Source organism: Electrona antarctica, assembly GCF_951216825.1.
Source record: "Electrona antarctica genome assembly, chromosome: 14".
NCBI lineage: Eukaryota > Metazoa > Chordata > Actinopteri > Myctophiformes > Myctophidae > Electrona > Electrona antarctica.
Genome location: NC_136795.1, coordinates 37,264,890 through 37,287,892, shown reverse-complemented (window position 1 = coordinate 37,287,892; position 23,003 = coordinate 37,264,890). Strand labels below are relative to the sequence as shown.

The 23,003-nt window shown below is 42.6% G+C and overlaps 1 protein-coding gene across 1 annotated transcript; it reads right to left on the bottom strand.

Annotated features, from left to right (window-relative positions):
* Window positions 1-2,620: 2,620 nt before the first annotated feature.
* Window positions 2,621-22,635, bottom strand: LOC306936961 (uncharacterized protein). The gene is made up of 22 exons (XM_079520628.1): window positions 22,441-22,635; window positions 20,976-21,053; window positions 20,126-20,191; window positions 19,368-19,519; window positions 19,171-19,255; window positions 18,843-19,029; window positions 16,442-16,643; window positions 15,136-15,265; window positions 11,132-11,242; window positions 10,580-10,636; window positions 10,388-10,456; window positions 10,164-10,253; window positions 9,955-10,064; window positions 9,220-9,763; window positions 8,562-8,666; window positions 5,902-8,436; window positions 5,513-5,660; window positions 5,087-5,204; window positions 4,192-4,351; window positions 3,772-3,873; window positions 3,124-3,210; window positions 2,621-3,020 (listed from the first exon to the last, which is right to left on the bottom strand). The coding sequence occupies exons 1-22, from the start codon at window positions 22,570-22,572 to the stop codon at window positions 2,880-2,882; spliced, it is 5,409 nt and encodes a 1,802-aa protein (XP_079376754.1). The 5' UTR covers window positions 22,573-22,635; the 3' UTR covers window positions 2,621-2,879.
* Window positions 22,636-23,003: the final 368 nt, after the last annotated feature.

Genomic DNA, 23,003 nt, shown 5'->3' with positions numbered 1-23,003 from the left:
AAATACTTGCTTTAATATTAAATAAAGGTTACTTGTCTGTCTCCCAATGTTACATTTGCTTTTTTTAATATATATATAGTCTCACAAGCTTCAGAAAACAAGTCAATAGCCTAATGAAAATTAGATAATCCAATGAACATGTTAAATCAAATGTCTAAACTAAAGGTTCATGATGAATAAAATTATAAAGAAAACCCATTTGAATACTCACCAGTCACCACTCAGTGTAGTGTAGAAAAGGTACTTACTAGTAGTAAATACTACTACTACTACTACTACTAATAATAATAATAATATTAATAATAATAATAATAATAATAATAATAATTAAGAATACTGAAAAAAGGAATTTGTGTTATAAAGCAATGTTTATTATAATATACATGTATAGCCTATAATTGAAAAAGTACAGATAGAGCTGGCAAGGAAAGATTTGATTTGTAATATAATCTCACGTTTAAAACATGCTCATTAAACATTATGCCATAAATATAAAATAAAAATACAAAGTACAGTGATAATTGCATGTGGAATATATATTCAAACATTTTTTCTTAGAAAAATATATTGTCTTGCTTTCTCACAGTAGTGACTTTCCATCCTACATGTAGATTATTTTGACCACTCAGTCACTATTAGCTGAAGTTTAGTAGTAGCCCTATTAGGTATTTTGATGATCATTTTAGCAGTGGCAGTTAATCATTTAATTTTTTTGTTTTCCATCGAATACTACCAGTGAGACGCCTGAGGGCGAGAAGCGACCTCGCCCTTGGTTTGATGTGGTCAGATCAACATATGGAATGTCAGAACAGTTCAGCTTGCCAGGCGCGGCTGCACAAATAACTTTGGGGCAGGCCCATCTAGAGTTTAAATGTATATTCATTATTCAGTGATTTCACATAATTTAAATATCACTTCTTTTTTTGTTTTGTTGTGATAATCCTTCCTACTATAGAGTGTGCTGACCATAAGGAGTTCCTCCCTGTCCCCTGGGGGTCAAAAAACTGTAGGTTTCGTTTTTGGCTAGGTGGCCCAGCCTTCATCCAATCAGGATAGAGAGGGGCCTTCCGCCAATCATGATCGAGCGGGGGCGGGCCTTGGTGTGTGTGCTGTTGGCCTGTTGCACTGTAGTGCATGCATGTGCACATCTTGTTACTGGGGCGGACCGGGGGGTTTCCAAATCAGCCAAATCACTGAATGCTCCTTTAAATGGACAGGTGTCAGTCAAAAGGGAGACATCGAAGAGGAAGGATGGATGGGGAAGGATCAACATATGGAATGTCAGAACAGGTTCTGACATATATCCATATACTAATATTGATGACATCAGGGATCTCCATATATGGGCTTAATTGCGACAGCAGGTCGCAGAATAGAAAAGTCTGCACACCAATTTCAGCGTGGTACCACCTTTAAGGGTACCACCTTTAAGTAAAGAATTATTGGGAGCTGAAATTGGTGTGCAGACTTTTTTAGTCTCACTCTATGACTGTCTTTGATCCGGCACCCAGCCTACATAGGTAATTGGATGTGCGTGTCTTTTCGGCTGTTCATGTTGAGCCTCATTTGCTACGCATTTACTATGACCCTGATTTACTATCATCCTGATTATGTCATAGTGATGTAAGTAGCATAGCAATTTATCCACAAAACTGATTTTGTGCGATGACTGACGTCTGTATCCAGATTTCAATCCAACAGAAGGAAAAATCAGACATGAAATATATCTACCGGTATGTGAAACTGTTGGTTGCTCTTGAGCATTGAGAGATCAAAACTAGGAACATGAAGAGGAATGTGGCATGGGATCACTGATCACATTTCTTGGATGTATTATATAGGCCAATGGCAGGTCACAGAAGGTTTATAATAAAATGTCTTGCTAACTGAATGCAATTGGGTTGACATTAAAGGGAACAGTGAGTAGAGGAGTTTGTCATGTAAGTGCAGGCCTCATTTAATTATGGAATTATTGGACTCGTTTTTATGTCCGGATCCCCCATCCAGACCAGGACAGGCTTCAGACGTGCCTCCTCAGGAGCTCAGATCTGAACCCATTTGATTTGGCGTTAGGAACCCGTTGCGACCGCATGCCCTTGCTGACGTCGACCCCAGTCAGGTTTCGAACCCACAACCTTCCGCATGAAAGGCATACTCTAACTACTACACTAGGCCCTATTGCATAATAATTCTGCACAAACCAAGTTTATTACCAAAAATAAGACATTTGTAATAAACTCAGTGCTGGAATGATGAATAAAGCAGCATAGTGATTCTCCTAATCAAATGTGAAATTATGCTTTAACCCGTTAAAACCGGGAAAGCATCTGTCATTTTAGATTTTAGGCCCTATATCTTGTCCCTAAACTTAGTTGCCATTTTTTACTATTTTGAAAAAACATTTTATAATAGTTATAGGTATAAATACTAGTCAATCTACATCGACACGTTGTGAGCTTGTAGATCGGCTATTTTTAAAATGTTTTTCAAAATAGTAAAAAATAAATAAATAAGTTTAGGGATAAGGGGTGGCACAAGATATAGCCCAAAAGCTATAGCACGCACGCACGCACGCACGCACGCACCCACACAGCACATTGGTTGCGCGTCAATTCTTCTATTATTATTTTTTTATCGTGAAAATCTGTGCAAATCTTCAAATAGATTTTTTTTAAGCGACCATTTTCAAATATTTGCTTCAGGGGGTCCCTGGAACAAAACATTTTGAGATGGGGGTCCGCAGCCAAATACATAATTGAGAGGGTTCCGCCTTGACATGAAATAGTTTGAAATTGAGAACCACTGATATAGAAACGTTTTTCAGAAAATTGTTAGGATTTAGAAGACATTTTGTAGAATGGGCCTCAGGTCCTAATGGGCTAAGATAAGATATCCCCCAGGGCCCTGTGGGCAAGCTGCAGGTTCTCTCGGAGTTGTTCTATGTCTCTCTCTGCTTTGGCTCTCAGGATGCTCATCTCCGTGTGGATATCCTTATACTTCTTTGTTGCAGTTCGTTTGTCCTGCGAGGTCACAGAAGGAGAGTTTGCTTATTGCTTTTGTTCAACGTGACAACATTGCTGCTTAACAGTCTATTATTATTCTGGCTATGTATGTGTTCCTCACCCTCTGTGTAGACTGGAGCTCATCCTTGAGGGAGATAATCTCCTGCTTCAGACATTGAACCTCTGACTCCTTCACGCGCAAAGTAATCTGAAAATTAGATTATTTTAGTTTATTTGGAACGCATACAATCCACAAATCATTCAATATGTTGGTTAAAAACAATCCAGCATAAACATATCAAGGACATATTTCCATTGTAGCATTAATTATGAAATGTGTCTTTTCTGCCTTATTTTTGCAGTTTGTTTCTTGAGGGGACAAAAAACCCACTTACACAATAATTCTTCCAACCAAGGGCTCTTATTGTATTATACCCCACTTCCTCCACAAATCCAACGGTGATAATTAAAATCTTACTTACAAATTTTGCTTCTCATCTTTCTGTGTTCTATTTTTCAAGTAGCACAAGAGGAACATACTACAAGGTGGGACATTATTCTATACTGGTCTTGGATGACATCTAGTGGTCCAAAACAATATAAACACTTCAACATGTAATGAATTCTATGAAGGTTCCCTTGACTGATTAATAATATGGACAGTGGACACACAACCGTCCATAACACCCACCCATGTCCTCTCGCCACCTCCACACAGCTTCAGTCTATGTACTGTCCAGAGGAATACGAGTGAAGAACAGAGACCCACCTCTAGTTCATAGGCATCCATTCCTTGGATAAGTGGGAGTGCGTCCTGCTTGGCCACAGAGCACAGTCTGGTGATTTCTGCTGCTAGATGACCACTCAGCTCCTAGATTATGTCAATGACAGTATATGATCAGTATATGAAATGTGCTCGCATTTGAGTGTGGATCTTTGAATTAATTTCTTATTACAACAAAGACAAAATATTATACAATTTTCCCTATAATTTCTTGTCTTTGGTTTCATATGAAACAATCAAAAGAGTCTAGAGTAGAACTGATTTGAAGATTGTGCATCTATGAACATGAATGCATCTACTCACTGTATGTGAATGAATTTGCACTACTGGATAAAAACACTCATAACAGAAAACCACTAGTGTATCGCACTCTCAACTGAACTTCAACTTTCTTGTCATTGTCACCTGGTTTCGAGTCCTCAGGTCTTGGTTTTCCTGCTGGCACTGACACAAGGCCTCCCTCTCTGCCTCCAACGCATGGGAAAGGTGTCCATTCTCTAGATACTTCAGAGAGAACTGCTGGGATAGCACCTCCAGCTCTCGCTGACTAGAAGCCAATTCTTCACTATGCACACAAACACAGACACATACAGTCACACACAGAAACACAGACACATACAGTCACACACAGAAACACAGCCACATACAGCCACACACAGAAACACAGCCACATACAGTCACACACAGAAACACAGCCACATACAGTCACACACAGAAACACAGACACATACAGTCACACACAGAAACACAGCCACATACAGTACAGTCGCACACAGGCCCCCTTTTCACCAAAATAACTTTGGTTCTAGAACTGGTTCCATTCTAGATTCTCGGAACCAGGGTGCTTTTCACGGCCATCTTTTGGTTTCAGTTCCGAACCAACCTTTAGGGTTCTGAATATTGGTTCAGAACCAATGGAAATGGAAACACTCTGAACTGGTTCAATATTAGGTGGGATAAAAATAACCAAACTGGTTCAACAAAGGTGGAAAAGGGGACACAGGATGTAAGCTATTTACTGTTTAACAACATACTGTGTTGCTCAGCTGGCATGACCAGGAAGATGTGGAGCCAAGTAAAACCACAAATTGTGCCACACAGTTTGTTCTTGCCAGCAGAAATTCAATTATCACTTACAATCTGCCCCATACTGTACAAATGCCAGGCATCCAATTCCCATATCTGTACAATTAAGTGTAAACAACAAACACACCATATGGTATGAAGCTGGCTACATGCCTTGGGCGGTGGAAGCCGGGAGCATTTAAAAAGCTGTAAAAGCGTTCCTCAGATTACGCACCTGTATTGTCGACATAATTCCTCAACATCAATGTCTCCTGTGTCCTTTCCTAATTGGCACATCCTCTGTACTTCCCTCTCCAGCTCCATGCGATGGGCGTTCTTTATGGCTTCAATTGCTGAGATTAGAGAAATGTGTGATTCATGCGATATCATATTTACAGAATATGATATATTCCATTTCATGAGTATAAAAAGAACCACAATTTACTTGATCTGTCCATCTGAACTTGATGCCACACACGTGCAACACACACACACACACACACACACACACACACACACACACACACACACACACACACACACACACACACACACACACACACACACACACACACACACACACACACACACACACACACACACACACACACACACACACACACACACACACACACACACACACACACTTCCTCATCCTCACCAGTTGCTGTAGCAGCCGTCTCTTCGTCCAGCAGTCTGTCCTTGTCCTTCAGAAGACGTTCCACTTCCAGCTGGTGTCTGTGCTGCAGGTCCTCAAGTTCTCTCTGATGGGACGCCTCCATGGTGGTTAATCCATAATCACATGTGGCCTGAAGGAGTATACATGATGGCAGAAACATATTATCTCCATATTCTAACCTTTTTCTAAGCGCTTTTTCGTAAATGAATGCCCTACTTAATCATACTACAGCGTCACACAAAAGTATCAAAAGTAAAAGATCCACAAGTTCATAGATCTGCTATTTTTTCAAGGAATATAAATCACATTACGACAAAAACAGATAAATAATGTACCATTGTGGAGTAAAATGGATGACAGAAGCCACCAACCTTAAGCTTTTCCATATCTTTCATATGTTGCGACTGGAGAGATGCCATTCTGCCTTGGAACCCTGTCTCCATCTCCTCTGTTGTGACCAACAGCTGTTCCTCCAGATAGTCCACTCTTCTTCTCAGCAGTACAACTTCCTCCGATGCACACCTCTCCGTTTCGCTAAGGGCTGCATCCACCGTCTCGGCTTCTTCAAGGGAGATCTCATCCTGGATCCCACTCACGCTTAAATGAGTGATTCCCACGCTGTTCAGCAAGTCCTCTCCTTTAAGTATCTCCTCTGTTGGTGGACGTTTGTGCACATTCTCTCCTGTGATCTCACCATCCTCTGTGTCCTCCACCTCCTCCTGCTTTCCACTTTCAACACTTAGATCTGTGGTTTCTGCTTTCTTCAGTTCATCTGCACTGTTCTGCAGCTCTGTGTCTCTGTCTTGCAGGTCATTTTTCTCTACATGTTTAACTGTGGTCATTTCACCTCCCCCGGAGGGACTCTGACGGCTATCCAGGTTTGACAATCTGGCTTGCAGCTCCTCATTTTCCTTCATCAGCACAGCACAATTGCTGCACATGACAGAAGAGGTGAGTGGTCCATGTTTGGCTTCCACAAGCTGTTTGCGGCATGCTGAATAAAGTCTACTGATTTCACAGGAAAGAAACGCTTCTGTGGCTGCAGAGTGAATGCAATCTACCCATGGATGCTCTGAGTTGTGGAAGTCATAAAGCCTGTGTGCCAGCATCCGCAGTTTGTCGTTGGCCGGGATATTGACAGAGGTGGCAAGGTAGTTTAGCAAAGCAACTTTCATCTGTGTCATCTCCACAAAGTTCTCACTAATGTTCTTATTGATGTCACGGTGCTGGTAATTTAAGTCCAGTATACCCCTGTCATCATCCTCCTCAGACACACTTACACTTACAATGTTCTCAACGATGTCTAGCTCTTTCAAAGGCCTGCTCTCCAGACATCCCAGCTCAACATCTGTCTCGGAAAACAGATCTCGGGCTAGAAGGAGCATCTGCTTCTCCGCGACCATACACTCTACTGCTTCTCTGAGAAGCATGTCCATATCTCTCTCCTCACTCAGCTGGGAAGGGTTGGCTTTCAATCTGCTCAAGAGTGCTTCCCAAAACCCTTCTTCCCACATTAGCTGGTTAACCACCGGCGACTGCCTTTCTCCCACATGCTTACCATCTACTGACATTTTGATCACATTCAAATTGGACCAGTCAATCACCTCCAGTAACTTCCCAAGGGCTTTCAGCCTCAGTACCATATTGGCTATCATTTGCTGGGTCCTTTCTTCACCGGACACTGCGGTGACTCGACCCACCAAAGCCTTTGACTCTTTCACTTTCTCCGTTTCTAAGTCTTCATTCAGCCTCCTGATGTCAGCCTCTGCCTCTTTAGCTCTCTGGCTGTAAAGCCTCTCCACCTCACTCAACTCAGCATTGCGGGCCTGAAGCTCCATACAAGTCAGCTCTGACTGCTCGAGCTGCCTCTCCAGCGCCATAAGCTTAGCCTCAGTGGCCTCGAAACACCGGAGTAGATATCCGTCTGCCTCATTTTCACAGTGCAATGTGTAATTATTTTCCTCGCCGGTTTCCTCTGATTCGGCCGGAACCACCAGGCCTTGGAGAGTGGCCTCCTTCAGCCGCAGCTGCTCCTCTGTGTCCCGCAAACTTGTCTCCAGGGTGTTGGCCAATGACTGTGCCTCCAAGAGTTCTTGGTTCCGCTTGCTGAGCTCCCTCTCCAGACACTCTACCCTGGTCTGACTGAGTTGCTCCGCTTCAGGAACGAGACAGGGCTCACTGTGGCTAGCAAGCTCCGCTTTTAGCCTATCTATTTCTCTGTCTGCCTCAGTCAACTGGTTCAGCATCTCCTGGTTGCGTTGGTTGAGTGCCTCGTTCTGGCCGGTGAGATATTCCACCTCTTGGGACAGCCTCCTCATCAAAACCTGATCTGGAACCATATAGTCCTCTACACAGCCTGGTGTCTCACAGCAGTTCGGTTCAGAATTTGCAGTGTTCTTCAGCCCAGTCCCCTCCATGATCAGTGTATCTGTGCTCCATTCACTGCTATTTACTTGAGTTTCTGAGCTGGAGACCTGGCCATGGACGTGTCCTTCCAGCTGGGTCTGGTAAGGATTTGCTGTGCTATCAAAGCTCAACTCTGTGCTTTCTCCCTCCGTCTGAAGCAGAGAGTGTTGACTGTCAGAGACAGGTGATAGTGAAGGTGTGCCTGTCGTCATGGGGCAGTCAGAGAGCAAGTCGCCGAGCTCTTGCAGGTTGCCGTCAGTATCATGAAGCCAGATGGTTGGTGTTTGAATCCCAGAGGAGGAGTCTTGATTAGGGGATGAGGTAGACAGTCCTAAGCCAAGCTCTTCTTGCATGTTCTGTCTGATCATGTTCTGCTGGTGTAGGAGCTCTTGGGTCTCTCTGTACAGATCTCTCAAGCACTGAGTGTGACTGATGACTGAGTGTGCTTCATCAGGCCTCTGTGGTAAAGCATCAACTTCTGAACTTAGTGCAGGTTCAAGCTGAGGAAAGGGAGCGAAGAAAAGAGATGAGCACAGTCTATCACAGAATGAGTTGTTGTTTATAGTAGTAGTAGTAGTTCTTAGAAATTCTGTAACAAAAACTAAATATTGTTTCTTTGCTTTACCTGTGGGTGAACTGGTTGTTGAGAACGTTCTGCTGTCCTCAGTTGTGCTTCCAGCTCCTGTCTGTGTTGATCAGCTTCTGCCAATTGAGCTTTTAATTCATCAACCTTCAACCAAAACATAAATCCATAAAATAAATTAATATTATATCAGTTATAACTAAAGTTTGTGTGACCATTTTGATTGGAGGGCTTTAGAATGAAAAGCAGTACACCAAAATGACATTCTTCTATCCAGAAATCACACTTCAGTGGGCTTAACAATGAGAATGTGCTACACTTTATTTGTCTGTATGTATACGTACGTTCGTACGTAGTAAGTACAGTATGTAACTCAATATTATATACATATAATCAAATCCCAGCACAAGGCCATAAAACCTCATAATATCATAATAATAGACATAATAGGGTGCAGTTTGGTGCTCAAGGTCAAGGTTGTTGATGAACCACGTGATCTAGGTTGCTCTTGTTAGTTCTGAGGATAGGAATGGTTTTAAATGTTTTTAAACTCCATCACACATAACGTATCTATACTTTTATTTGCACAATTGTTTTCAAAGTAAGAATACAAGTGTTCATTTATCAATTTGTAACTCTGACACAGTGTGGACCCATTAAAGTCCATTTGAATGAACACACATATTGCTATTTTACTCACCCCCTTCCTGTAGCTGTCCAGCAGCTTCTCAATCTCCACGGGTTCATTGGCCGGGGCCTCGATATACAGCAGCACTGTCTTCTCAGGCCTGAACACACACCTCTCCACCTGCAGCCAGCACTGCTCAATCTCTTCCTGCATCTTCTGCTGTGACCGTGGGCTGAGCGCTCTGACACTGTCCTCCCCCAGCAGGTCACCAGACGCTGCCCCCACTTCCACACCCAGAGAGAACCCCAGCATGCTTTCGTAGCGCTTCCGCCTCTCTTCTCGCCGCTTCTGTCTCTCCAGGTCGACCAGCTCAAATGAACAGGGGCCATTGATCCTCAGAGCGGCGCCTGGCTCTGCGGCAGGCTTGGTCGGTAGTCTAAACTCTGCCCAGTCGAAGGTCCTGTAGCGCCCTTCTCTCCGTCTGTTGAGCGCGCTCCTGGGTCTGGGCTGCTGCTCCCTTTCTGTGGGGACTTCACCGCAGGAGGAGTCCTGAGTCACGTCTGGCTTGGGGAGGACTTCTGGCACGCTGCAGGCAATAATAAGCTGTCCTGGCAAGCTGCAGTATGTCACAGCAAAATAACGTTACGTGACATAACACTGTATTGTAATGCTGCGCTATAGTAGCAGTTGTCAACTGCATATTATCTATTTTATCCTTGGTATAAATTTGCATTGAGTAGACAGATACAATAGAAAAACCAAGTAGTACTCCCCAGTCCCCAGTAATGTTGTAATAAAAAAGTGTACCTGGCTACATCAGGAGCATTAGAAGGATGTACATTTTTCATTAGGGCCTGGATCCAGTTTCTGCGTATTCCTGCAGTCATGGCCGACAATGTGAATACACCTTTCTGAGTCTGTTGAAAGACAAGAACATTAGATGGACCGTATACCAAAGACATGAAGAGACTACATGTATTTTGTGAATGATATCTTTGGTCAATTTGAACTCTTACGTGAATCTGAAAGCCATAGTTCCTCTGAACCTGACACTCGGAGACATTGTAACATGTGCTCAGGTCAATTTCCCCTTCCAGATCTGTAGCCTGGTAGCAAAAATAATGTTGGGTATTCATTCGACAGGGTATTCATTTGACAGTACAAAGGCATTACATCGAAATGCTCTGTCAAAAGAAAATTATGTCCTGAGTGAGTTCACAGTACAGTGGAATCAAAGTACCTCCTCAGCCATTGAGTCCTTGTAATACCGCAGATTGTCAGTTGACAGCACAAACCAGTATTTCTTCCACTAGAGGGGGGCAAAATCATTTGGAAAGTAAATTAGAAGCAGTGTTCAAAGCAAGCAATGTATAGAGTTGTTTACGATAAATGACCACGGTAATTTGCAATTGGGTTTAGATATATTCTTTACCCGATCCTCCTTCTCCAATTTGACCATCCATCCTTTCTTGAAGTTCAGTAAATCTGGCTGAAAGGAAGATTAAGTACATATTTGTCACAAACACAGTGGTCAACTGTGGTACAAGTCATAAGGAAGGGGTTAACGATTTTCAATGCAAACACATTTTCAATTAAGTTGACAGGACTTTGTCAAGCAATTTTTCATTCGGCAGAACAGACATTCCGAAATAATGAGAAGTAAACATTTAAAGAAAACATTAATCACTTCGGTATTTATCTTTGATTATAGTGCACAAATAAAGGCTGAACAGGGGTGTGTTTCAATATGTTTCCATATTAAATGAAACTTGAGTCGCCAATGCTGGCGTTAGATTCCTCTAGATTCCTCATTCTTTTGTCAGATTACTTTTGTCATAATACAAATACAGAATACATTATAAATGACTCCATTTCTTAGAATATTTAACAATGCATTACATATTTAGTATTAGATTAGTATCTCTTATTGGTGACAAGACATGATTTCAATGTTTTTCTTTATCATATCTGTTCAGTCACTCACAGTCATGACAGAGTCTGAGGTCCTCCGGTCCAGCGACTTGGCTCTTCGTTGCGGAGGGGGTGCGGTGAGTTGGTCCTGTCCCAGCGGTATGTCCCCACATGACTGAAGTTTCTGCTCAAGACAACAGAAAAAAAATCATATCATTTGAAAACAGTTTGATTGATATTGTGACAATGCCTTTCATGGACATAATTTGTACATTTTTAATAATACTGCAGCTCTTGTCCTGTTTCCTTTTTTCCTACTAAATCTACTGTACTCTAGGAATGTTGTCTGGGCAGTGGGCACCATGATGTCTCTGACATACAATATACAGTACGTACATAAACTACTGGTTGCGTCTAATACTACAGTTGTACTTGTTTTAAAGTATCATAGCAGTAGTCATGTTTAGTTCAATGACTACCACTCACCCACAGTATACGTGACATTACCGCCCGGAACCTGCTTGTTTGATGTTCAAGGACGCAATTGGATTTTTTAAAATCTGTTTATTATGATTTTTGGTATACAAGCATTTCAAGAATGTTTAACCATGTTTTAATCTTGATTTTTATTTTGTTATGTTTTTGTCAAAGTTACTGTAGTTATTGGTGTTTTGATCCATTTTAAAACATGGATTGATTTGAAAAGTACTATACTAGCCAAATACAGTCGCAGGACATGACATGGGACAATGATGATTACTAGCCAACACAGGTAGCATTTTCATGACTTTTGAGGAACAATCTTGGGATTAACAGTAATATCAACCAATGGCCGCTAAAATATGACCAAATCAAGACTAGGCTAGTTTGCTTGTTATATTCCACTGAGTGTAGTAAACCACTATAGTCATAATCCCCGTCAGACATGTCCACTGTAAGGCTTAGGGCCTGGCTGCTATAGAACCCCAGCTGGGATCTAATACAGTGTGTGTTAAACTCCTGCTCACATCAGCAGTGAGCAGTGAGTCTCTCTCTCTCTCTCTCATGGGTCACTGGATTTGGCGATCCATGGCATGCAATAGGCTTTGGAGGCTGCATAATCCCTGGTGTTCCTCATCTCGCATTTCCCGAAAATGCTAGAAGTCTGAAATCTTTGTCTGAACATGATTCCTGTATCCTTCTTGGCTATTCACCCTCTCACTTACGCATCTTTATAGGTCTCCACCCCGGCTAGTAGCATTACTTAACAGCACATATCAAGGATTCGTCTTTCATGTCTAGATTACGCACAACTCGTTGAAACCGTGAGTACTTTTTTATGTATTTATTTATTTATTTACTTGAGCTACTTGCTCTGGCGTATTTTAAAAGATTTATTCTTCCCTCTTATATAACTCCCTTAATGGAAAAATGAGGAGTTTAATGGATACAGAGCATTCTTTGTCTCCTCTCAGGCATTTACATTGAAAACCATCCAAGGACACAAAGCAACAGAGGGGGAACACTGTGCTTCGGCTCCAGTGCGAACTGCCCGACCGTTTGTCATCCCAAACAAACGTTGCGACCGTTCCAGACAGTGGCTGTTTGGTGAAGGATCCTCCTGTCCTCGGGACATGACAGGGAGGAGGGGAGAAGGGAAGTGGGACTGCTAGCTTATCTGGGGAATCTGAAGCCCAGAGGGGGCCACGGGAACTCTGGAAAGAGCCTTTTGACCTTCTCCTCTCTATCAAAACAAACGAAACCCAAAAGACACATAAATCATCACATGGGATGGAAATGTGCTGTGGCAATATTTAAAAAAAGGCAAATCCTTTGAGAATGTGTGTTTTATGAAAGATTAACAGCTGACCTTTTTCCCCACAGTAATGGCCATCTGTGTTATATCCAAATTAAGTATTATCAGTACCAGCCCTGGTACTGTATTGTACAGTAAAGTGCACATTTGTAAACATTTTCTACATGCAGTACAAATTTATTCATTTATAGTTTAGGGCACGAGCCTTGCATATTGAACCATTTATGCTTCATGTACTTGTTTGTGTCATGGATGTCGTACACAGACGCTTGTTAAGTGTTAGTCACCTCTTTAATCACTGAGGGCTTGCCTGACAACACAGTGTGACTATCACTCACAAACAGATGTGCGTTTGGTCAAAGGAGACGAGACTCTACTGTATGATGAGGACCCCCATAGTTTACAGAGCTCCGTTTAATGTACAGTATGTGTGCTTAGTGCTTACAGCCATGCTTTGATTCGAGTGGTATCATCTGCGTCTAGAAAGGATAGTTAAAGGAGCATTCAGTGATTTGGGTGATTTGGAAAACCACCCAGTCCGCCCCGGTAACAAAATGTGCACATGCACGCTCTACAGTGGGGGGAAGTGCAACAGGCCAACAGCATGTGCACCAAGGCACACCCCCACTCGATCATGATTGGAGGAAGGCCCCTCTCATCCTGATTGGATGAAGGCTTTGCCACCCGCCACCAAAACTGAAACTAGGGTTTTTTTACCCCAGGGGCTCACTGGGGACAGGGAGGAACTCCTTATATGGTCAGCACACTCTATAGTAGGGAGGATTATCCAGAAAAAAAGAAAAAATAAGTGATATTTGAATTAAGTCAAATCACTGAATATACCTTTAAACCCGGAGAATTGAGATCCAAGTAATGAGATAGTCAAATGCTACAGTTGTTCCATCATTGCCATTGCGTCCTTTGTGTAAGCCATGGTGGAATCATTGGAAAATGTCTGTCAGAGGAATGCCCTTCCCAGATTACAACATGCAACAGGAGGCAGAATGAACAACCTTCGGGGCATTAAAACCAGTTTTGTTAGAGAGCTAAACGCAGCGCCGGATGAATCACTGCTCTTTTCCCACCTGCTGACACATGCACCCACACACACACACACACACACACACACACACACACACACACACACACACACACACACACACACACACACACACACACACACACACACTGACACACACACACAAACACACATTCAGGAGTACAGTACGTGCCTTGACAAGGCAGACCAACAGGAGGATTGACTTATCCACGCGTTTCATGCCAAACTTCAAACTGAACGCTGACTGAAGTCTTAACACTTAAACACTGACACACAACGGCACCTGTCAGGGCCGGATCTACCATATGGGCACTTTGGGCACGTGCCCAGGGGCCCTTGGGCAGCAGGGGCCCCTAAATAAAAAAGAAAAAAAAGATTTATTTTTTTATTTTATTTTTTTGCTCCACAGAAAGTTTCCCTGCTAATCTGAATGAAATAAATGGTGTCTAAAAAGATTAGTGTTTTATTGTTGGTGAGAAGGGCAGCTGAAAAGTGCAATTGTGTGTAGAGCAGCAACAATGCGCTAGATTGGCTGTCACTCTGGGGGGGGGGGGGGGGGGGGGGGGTAGGAAATAGGCCAATATAACGCCATAAAACTGCCCCAAAACGGCTCCAAAACAGCAAAAATGTTGCGCGCGCGTGAAGGAGGGCCCTTCGAGCTTCAGTGCCCAGGGGCCCTCAGAGGTGTTAATCCGGCCCTGCATACAACGGCACCTGTTTAGTTTGGGGTACAAAGGAATGAAATCGTTCAATATATGCCCCCCTCCGCAGTCCGCACTGACAAACGCACACAGATTGACAGACGTACTGTACTGTATGCATGCATGTATGCAGGCACGCAAGCTTGCGTGCACATGATTGCACGTGATCACTCCTGACGTCTGACGGTGAGGAATGTACGACTAGCAAGTAACGTCCCTGGCTATTTGTGATCCTCATGCACTACTATGCAATCAGGGCTGAGCTGTATGATGGAGGTGACGTCTCTCTGTACAACACCTGGTCTTGTTCTGAGTCATGTTCAGACCAGTCCAGCTCAGAGCCAGGGGAACCAGCTGTGCACTAGTGAGACTGCTTTTAATAACAGCCAATCAATTTGCGGATTGAATAAATGTTCCATGCAAATCCAACTAATGGAAGCACTGCTTGTGTGTGCAGCACCGCAGCTGGAAATATGAAACCCTTTTCAAATAAACTTGTGTGGTCAATTTGTGCATTTTACCTCTCGCTGGTTGGTGCGCGCTTCACTTCTTCCCTTCCTTGAAATGGCATGATCACCTTCCTTCCCCGTGTCAGGTGAACCGGAATCGTTGGTCACCAAACTTGTCAGCCGCTCTGTTTGGTTGTAATGGCTGTAAAGCATGGACAACAAATCATTGTGTCTGTCATTCAGCACCATAAACACCCCTCCTCCTTGACCCCCTCTCTCTCTCACAGCTGGGCCGTGACATCATTTCCGCCCCTGCAGAACATTGTAAACGACAGCCTATAATAATGGATTGCCCCACACCACCTGTTTGGATTTGGTCACTCACGCTCGCTGTCCAAATCTTTCTCTGGCTGTCAGTGAACTATTGTTACTGTTGAAAGACAAAATAAGACGTGACATATCCGTCATACTGGTGACAGAGATGACTGGTTTGTTTTGTGTTGAAAGAGAGCAAGTATTGTGGAATGCTGCAAAAAGAATCTGGTATTATGTACACAAACTACACATACAGTACTGCAGCGGTAAAACGTTGCACGGAAAGTGCAGTGAACAAAGGTGGAGGGATACCTGTTGAGACGCGTTTACTAATACTACCGTATGTGTATGTGTAAGAACGTGATTGAAACACACTCTATCTCTTCAATGCCAAACTTTGAGATTGCTTGGGCTCACTTTCTCTACATCAGGCAGGCAGACACTCTGCATTAATGTTCTGTGAAACAATGGTGCAGAAATATCTAATTACGACAGCCTTTAGGAATTCCTGTCCTTTTCCCCGAAAAAGGCAGTGAGTGAAGATTATCACATGACCCAAATATTTTATTCACTTTTGAGGCACAAAATGGGAGTACTTGTTCAAGCTAAATTAAAAAAAAGGCAGTAGTTACTGTTGATCTCTAATGGAGGGGTAGAGCATGGGCCTTTGATCCGCTGTTTAGCTGCATGATGACTGCACAACTTTATACCGAGGAGAATCAGGGAGGCTTCAGATGCCCTTAGCTTCTAATTGCTTACACATTGCTACTTTACGTTGCCCAGCCATTTTAAATGGCTGTTAGCGTTATCAACAGGTTACACACACACACGCATGCACGCGCACGCATGCACACACACACACACACACACACACACACACACACACACACACACACACACACACACACACACACACACACACACACACACACACACACACACACACACACACACACGCAAGGATAACGTAAGCATCATTAGGCATGGTCTATAACAAAGACATTATAATACAATGTGTAACCAAATATGGCCTGGAAATTGCAATACATTCCACAACTCTAACCTTCTGTCTGCCCTCTGAGTCTTGTTGCTCGTTGATGTTTGGATGTCATTTGGCCGGGGCTCCACAGGCTGTCCGTCGCCACCGGGGTGAGTGTCACCACTGGTCACCGAATCCAATGACCTCACTGGGCAACCAATACTGCTGGCAGGCCAGCTGCCGTTCAGCGACTCCCTGGAGACCGGGCACAGGTTTTTGGAAACATCTGCGAAATATGAAAGGGAACAGAGAGGTTTGTGGAATTCTGGTAATGCTATACTGTACATCCGCCACTCTAGTCACACTGTTGTTTGTTATGTATACCATCATCTGTCAACCTATAGTGACAGCTCATCTTTCTGGCGTGCTCAACAGAGATATAACACAATAGCCTACAAATACAAAATGTCTTCTTGTCCCATGAAAATAAATCTCAAGACAGTATCACATACAGTAGCCAGCTTCAACAGTAATATCAAGGATGGTAACAGGAAATACATGAGTAAAAAAAATTAAAAAAATAATCAGTCTCATAGTCAGTTTCATCAATTCATTAATAATAACAGGGATGGTATTGTATTGTATTGTATTGTATTGTATTGTATTGTATTGTATTGTATTGTATTGTATTGTATTGTATTGTATTGTATTGTATTGTACAAACTATAGTCCTGACTCCTGACTATATACATACATACATCCTGTTTGTTGTTCATTGCCTCATCAGGTCTCATCTCAGGCACCTGTGTCTGTAATCTCCATAGCTTTAATGAAACAGCCTATAGGCACAGTCAGCAGCAGTTAACTCATAAAGACCTGAGACCAGATTCTACAAAATGTCTCCTAAATACTGAGAGTTTTCTGAAAAACATCAGCGGTACTCAAACTCTTTCATGTCAAGAACCCCCAGAATTATCTGAATTTGGCCACGTACCCCCATCTGAAATGTTTTGTTCCAGGGAACCCCCAGAATCAAATATTTGAGTTAAAAACATTCGCTGAGATTTGTGCACGTTTTCACGATTTTTCAAAAATAGCAGATCTACAAGCTACAAGCACTCTGTGCCGTGCTATGAGCTTGTATATCTATATATTTTTCAATAGCTAAAGGCCTTAATGGGTTAATCCAGATCTTTAGTACAAGGCAACTCAGACACTTCAATAAGACTGGCGCCAGATGCATGCTTGCATCCATTTTTGTCACACGGCTCCTATATGGAGCAATATTGTAGGCCTGCGCTAATCCTCTGGCCTCTTGTTAAAGAGGTATTTTATAGCCTATTTGTGAGGTTTTGTTTTTTATGACGACTGAAGATTAGCAAAGCAGGCTGTCCAGAACCCACTAGGAAAATCAGAATAAGTACTTCTTCCCTCCCCTCGCTGAATAACAACTGTTGAATTGCCCCTGAGCAAGGCTCTCTACCCCCAACTGCTATGGTGGAGCTGCTTAGTGGCATAAATATGGGGTTGTACTGAGAACACGCGCGCGTGTGTGTGTGTGTGTGTGTGTGTGTGTGTGTGTGTGTGTGTGTGTGTGTGCGTGCGTGCGTGCGTGCGTGCGTGCGTGCGTGCGTGCGTGCGTGCGTGCGTGCGTGCGTGCGTGCGTGCGTGCGTGTGTGCCACAACAAGTAAATAATCATGTATTCTTTTCTTAGTAAACACGGCTGGGTAAACAAGGGTTAAATTAAATATATAAATACAAGTGATGTGCTGCTGAACATCTGCAGGAAGTCGGGGTGCAGATGTAAGGGGACAGGAAATGACTGTTGTGGCAGACGAACACGAAAACTTGATGTTCCATGTGTGTGTGTGTATGTGTGTGTGTGTGTGCGTGCGTGCGTGCGTGCGTGCGTGCGTGCGTGCGTGCGTGCGTGCGTGCGTGCGTGCGTGCGTGCGTGCGTGCGTGCTGCCTCTCTGTCACACCTGCATGGGGCCAGTGTTGGAAAGTAACTAAAGTAACTTATTACTTAAGGTAATATTATTACTTTTTTCTAGTAATATAACCAATAACTTTACAACTTAAGTAATATTACTAATATGTTACTAACTTTACAATTGAAGTAATATTACTAATATGTTACTATTTTCCAAAAGTTACTTGGTGGTACTGTGGGCTTGAGTAATGGCAGACTGGGTTGCTTTAGACTAGAGGATGCTGATCCGGTCCATATCTAGACCCTAGAGTCGATACGGAAACGATGTGCACTCGTCTGTACGTGTGAATTATCTGATGCAGAAGGGCAGGCCTTAAACCGTCCGGAACAAACTGGGTAGTGTGACACTTTTTGGGACAAAAGATGCAATTACTGGGGTCGAGAAAAAAAAAAGTCAAGTAATACGTAACTAGTTACTTTTGGCAGAGAGTAATATGTAAAGTAATAATACTTTTTTTTCTTTTAAGTAACTGTAATAGGTAATATATTACCGTTTTTGAGTAACTTTTCCAACACTGCATGGGTCTGCTCTGGGTCTGGGCCCAGGGGATGTGTGTCTGTGACAGTCCAGACAGGAGCTCCATCCGGTCCCCTGCCGGGCTGTCCTTCCTGCCACAGACTGGAACCAGACCCTGGGGCACTCTCCTCAGTTGCAGCCATCTTTGCTGGACTGGGTTCCTGAAGTATGAAAAAAAAGATATTATATAATAATAATAATTAATAAAATCGAGAAAGAAATGAAAACAACAACTTCATTTCATGATAAGAAAACAGTGATGCAAATGGTTAGTGCATAGATGAACCATTTCTTTGGTATACCTGGGAGGCAACTGGTTCTACTTTGCGCTTTTTCTTCGGATTTAGTTTTTTGGTCCTTGGGTAGACGGCAAGCTGTTCACTCCAACTGGTGAAGAAAAAGCAGCAACGACAACACGCACCATAATTTACCCTGACACTTTTATGTGTGTCAGATGTGAGAACTATACAAAACAAAATGCAAAACTATTATCACTGACCCGTTGATGATCTCTCTGTTCTCCCCGCGGATGAAGAGCGTGTGTGCGGCCGTGAAAATGCAGAGTGAGTTTCTCTGCCCGGTCCTGGGCTCTGCATCCACCACCTCTGTACACAGATTCATGTTCGCTGTTCCTTGTGGCAAAGTGCTTGACTGGAGGAGAATCAAGTCATCAGAAATGAGAAGTCGGCGATGCTAATTATAAAATTGAGGGGAATTTATAATTGATATGTTTGGGACAGAATCTAGAGTGCGGATTAAAACATGACAAGAGAGAGAGAGAGAGAGAGAGAGAGAGAGAGAGAGAGAGAGAGAGAGAGAGAGAGAGAGAATGGGATGACAGATCAGAGAGAGGGGGAAGTGCGCATTAGAAGAGATGCTAAGCTGAACTCATCTGCTGTGGTTCTACACGCAACATCTGGCCCAAAGATGCCTGGTGAAGCCAAATGTACTGTAAACCAGGACACAGAATAGACCTTATGCCTGATTTATATTTGGTCACGCATCATCATGTCGCACACCTAAAATAGATGATCTACAAGCTCATAATGTGTTGTGAGCTCATAGATCAGATATTTTAGATGTGCACAACTAAGTATAAACCAGGCCTTACACCGCTTGCTGATGTTTTTTGTTGATGTTTGTGTGCGTGTGTGCACTGTGCAGTGTGCGTGCGTGCTTGAATTGCATGAATGTTTGTATGTTGACCTGGGTGGGAATAGGCTAGTTTTAAAATGTTATAAAGAGCAATGTCCTTACCAGCTCATCCAGGGCGAAGCTCAGGCTTCCATCTTCATAAAGGATAAAGAACCGCCGTTGCCATTTCTACAGTTTACAAACAGGAGATCAATCACTACAGTTCTGCTTCTTCTGCAGACAAGAGTCACATTTGAGATATAGAATAAAGCTGCGGTTCTCAAAGTGGAGGTTCCAGTGGGTCCCCAGCTAAACCCATTTTGACCTGAGATCAGATTCTAAAAATGTCTTCTACATCCTGACAGTTTTCTGAAAAAGCTATGTTTCTATGTCAGTCGTTCTTCGATTTTTCAAAAATAGCAGACCTACAAGCTCGTAGCGCACCACTCGGTGGCGCGCTATGAGCTTGTAGATCTGCTATTTTTCAATAGCTAAAGCATAGCATAATGCTAACACCAAAAGGGGTTCCCGCCCAAAATGTGTTAATATAGCATTTAAAAGTCAGTTTGATCACTTTACATTGGCTATTTGAAAATAGACGATCTACAAAATCACAGCACATGGCATTGCACTGTGCGCTTCTAGATCTGCTATTGTCAAACCATCTGAAAATGTGGAATATTTTTGAAAACATTTTAACAACACAAACTGTTGGGGTCCCTGCCTGGCACAAAATATTTCACGAATTAATTAATTTGGGGGTCCTTGACATGAAAAGGTTTGAGAACCATGCACTGGGATAAAGAATTGACAAATGCGATGGTAAACAATAGTGCTAGATGCAAACACAGTTATAGCAAAGTCCTGAGTGATAATCTCAGTATAACTCTAACACTCTGGATTTTGCTGTGTATAGTTCTAATGAAATGTTTTGTGTCGTGTGGTGTACTGATGTTGTCTTGCATGTTCATACCCTCGACCTCTGGACAGGGTTGTCAAAATCTGTCCCCTCTGGAGCCAAGCACAGCCAGCCTCCATAGATAGGTTTTGCCTGGAAATCAGTCAGACAGGAGTGGGGGGGGGGGGACATCAGTTAATAATATTCACCTTCTGGTTGTGTTCAATGGACAGCACAAGTGGACTGATCAAATGTGATCAAATAAGCTCAAGCATATAATATTGGCTCTACAGTTGGAGGCCATCGATATTGTCCTTTTCTTTTTGCTGAGGTTTGTGTGATCTGCCCCTTTTGGTGTTTTAAACATTATGTTATAATTTAGCTATTGAAAAATAGAAGACCTACAAGCTCGTAGCGCGCCACCGAGTGGCGCGCTACGAGCTTGTAGGTCTGCTATTTTTGAAAAATCGTGAAAATAGGAGAGGATTTAGAAGGATTTTTTTTTTAATTTTGAGGTCAGGCCTAAATGGGTCAAATGATAAGGGACAATATCGGTGGCACCCAACTGTACATGAGTGCATGGCACTATATGGCATTTAGCCCAAATCTGCCCCCACAAATACAATAACGCCTTGTTCATACACCCGAGGTAGACAGTTTCTTATGAGGTAGAGAAAAAGAATAAACTGCTCTTTGTCCACTGTGTTTGGGATGTCCCCAAAGAAACTGGAATGTTCTGATTCTCATGCCAATGCTGACATCGTACAGGACAAAATAGCCACAATTTTCTATTTCTATATGAATTTATAAGTTACACAGAAAATGGAATTCATAGACCCATTGGCAAGAGAATGAAATGGATTTACAGGTTCAATATGGTGTTACGATCCAGTCTAGGGGAAACGAATTGTGACATAAAGATGTTTTTCTCTTCTTTTTGGTTTTGCAATATTTTGCAAAGACATGATTTATTTATCATTTATTTGTTTATTTATTTTATTCATGCACAGTTAATTATTTAAAGCAACTCAATAAAATAAAATAACATAAGCACATCTGAAGCAAAGGCTTAGTGTGAGACTTTAGAAAATGTTTGTGCAGTAGTAGAGACTATCTGAGACTAATGCTTTGCATATTAGTCAGCTTGTGTCTAGTGTTTACTGGTTGTCTGGTTGAGCAACACCATAAAGGTAAATTACAGGGCGCACTGAAGCGAGGCAGGGGGACGGAGAGACCAGACACATTTCTGGCCAAAGTAACAGCATATTTGTACAATGAGCAGCCTGCATGCACAAAGCTGTCATGGGCTGTCTGTCATTGTTATCTGTCTGTCTACACACAAATCAAATCAGCACAAGTCTATAAGACAAAATACAGTCAAATGAGACAGTAGTAAATCGATATGGTGTCAGTGCCATTATAATAGCCATATTTCCCGTGTATATATCTTTTAACAGTAGACAGTATACTAATTAATACTAGGCCTACTACTAATAATAATCAAAAAAGTTCTAAATCAAAAGAAACTTAATTAACCTACCTGTGCCATGTCATGATCAGTCACGAGGTGCAGTTCCCGGGCCTTGAAGCAGTTTTGACATTTGCTTTTATTGAAAATGTTCGCTTGGAATTTATTGCACGGGCTTGCCGCCTTCTCCCCTGACATTTTCATTCAGTGTTGTTGAGTCCCTCTGCTCTGTTGTAGCCTATAGTCTTAAATCCACAAAACAAACTGCTCCTCCACCTCACTCCGCTTTGAATGGAGCGGCTTATCCCGAACGAACATCTGTCAAATCTGGGTTGTGCTCTCGTGCTCATCTCACCCAACCGAAAACCCTCTGGAACTGGAAGGGAGTTAAGGGATGTGCCCCACCGATGACAACACACAACTCCTCGGGTTATTTAACAAACTAAATAAGCGTTTTGCTTCCCTCTACTGGTCAATAAGAGCATTTATAGCCTCATTTAACCTCATTTTATGGAAATAATTCTACTACTAGCCTTAAACTTCTACTGTCTACTACCAAGTATGCTAGAACAATGTAGTATTTACATACTGCATACATCAAATTGATGTTTGTTTTCTTGTATATTCATACTATC

Bases quoted from the DNA above. Each gene is read 5' to 3' on its own strand.
- LOC306936961 (XM_079520628.1), bottom strand. From the start codon at position 22,572: ATGAAAATGTCAGGGGAGAAGGCGGCAAGCCCGTGCAATAAATTCCAA. The intron at 16,644-18,842 runs GTAATATATTAC...CATATTTCGCAG, and splicing joins GGAAAAGTTACTCAAAAACG to ATGTTTCCAAAAACCTGTGC. The intron at 4,352-5,086 runs GTGCGTAATCTG...TTGTGTGCATAG, and splicing joins GAATTATGTCGACAATACAG to TGAAGAATTGGCTTCTAGTC.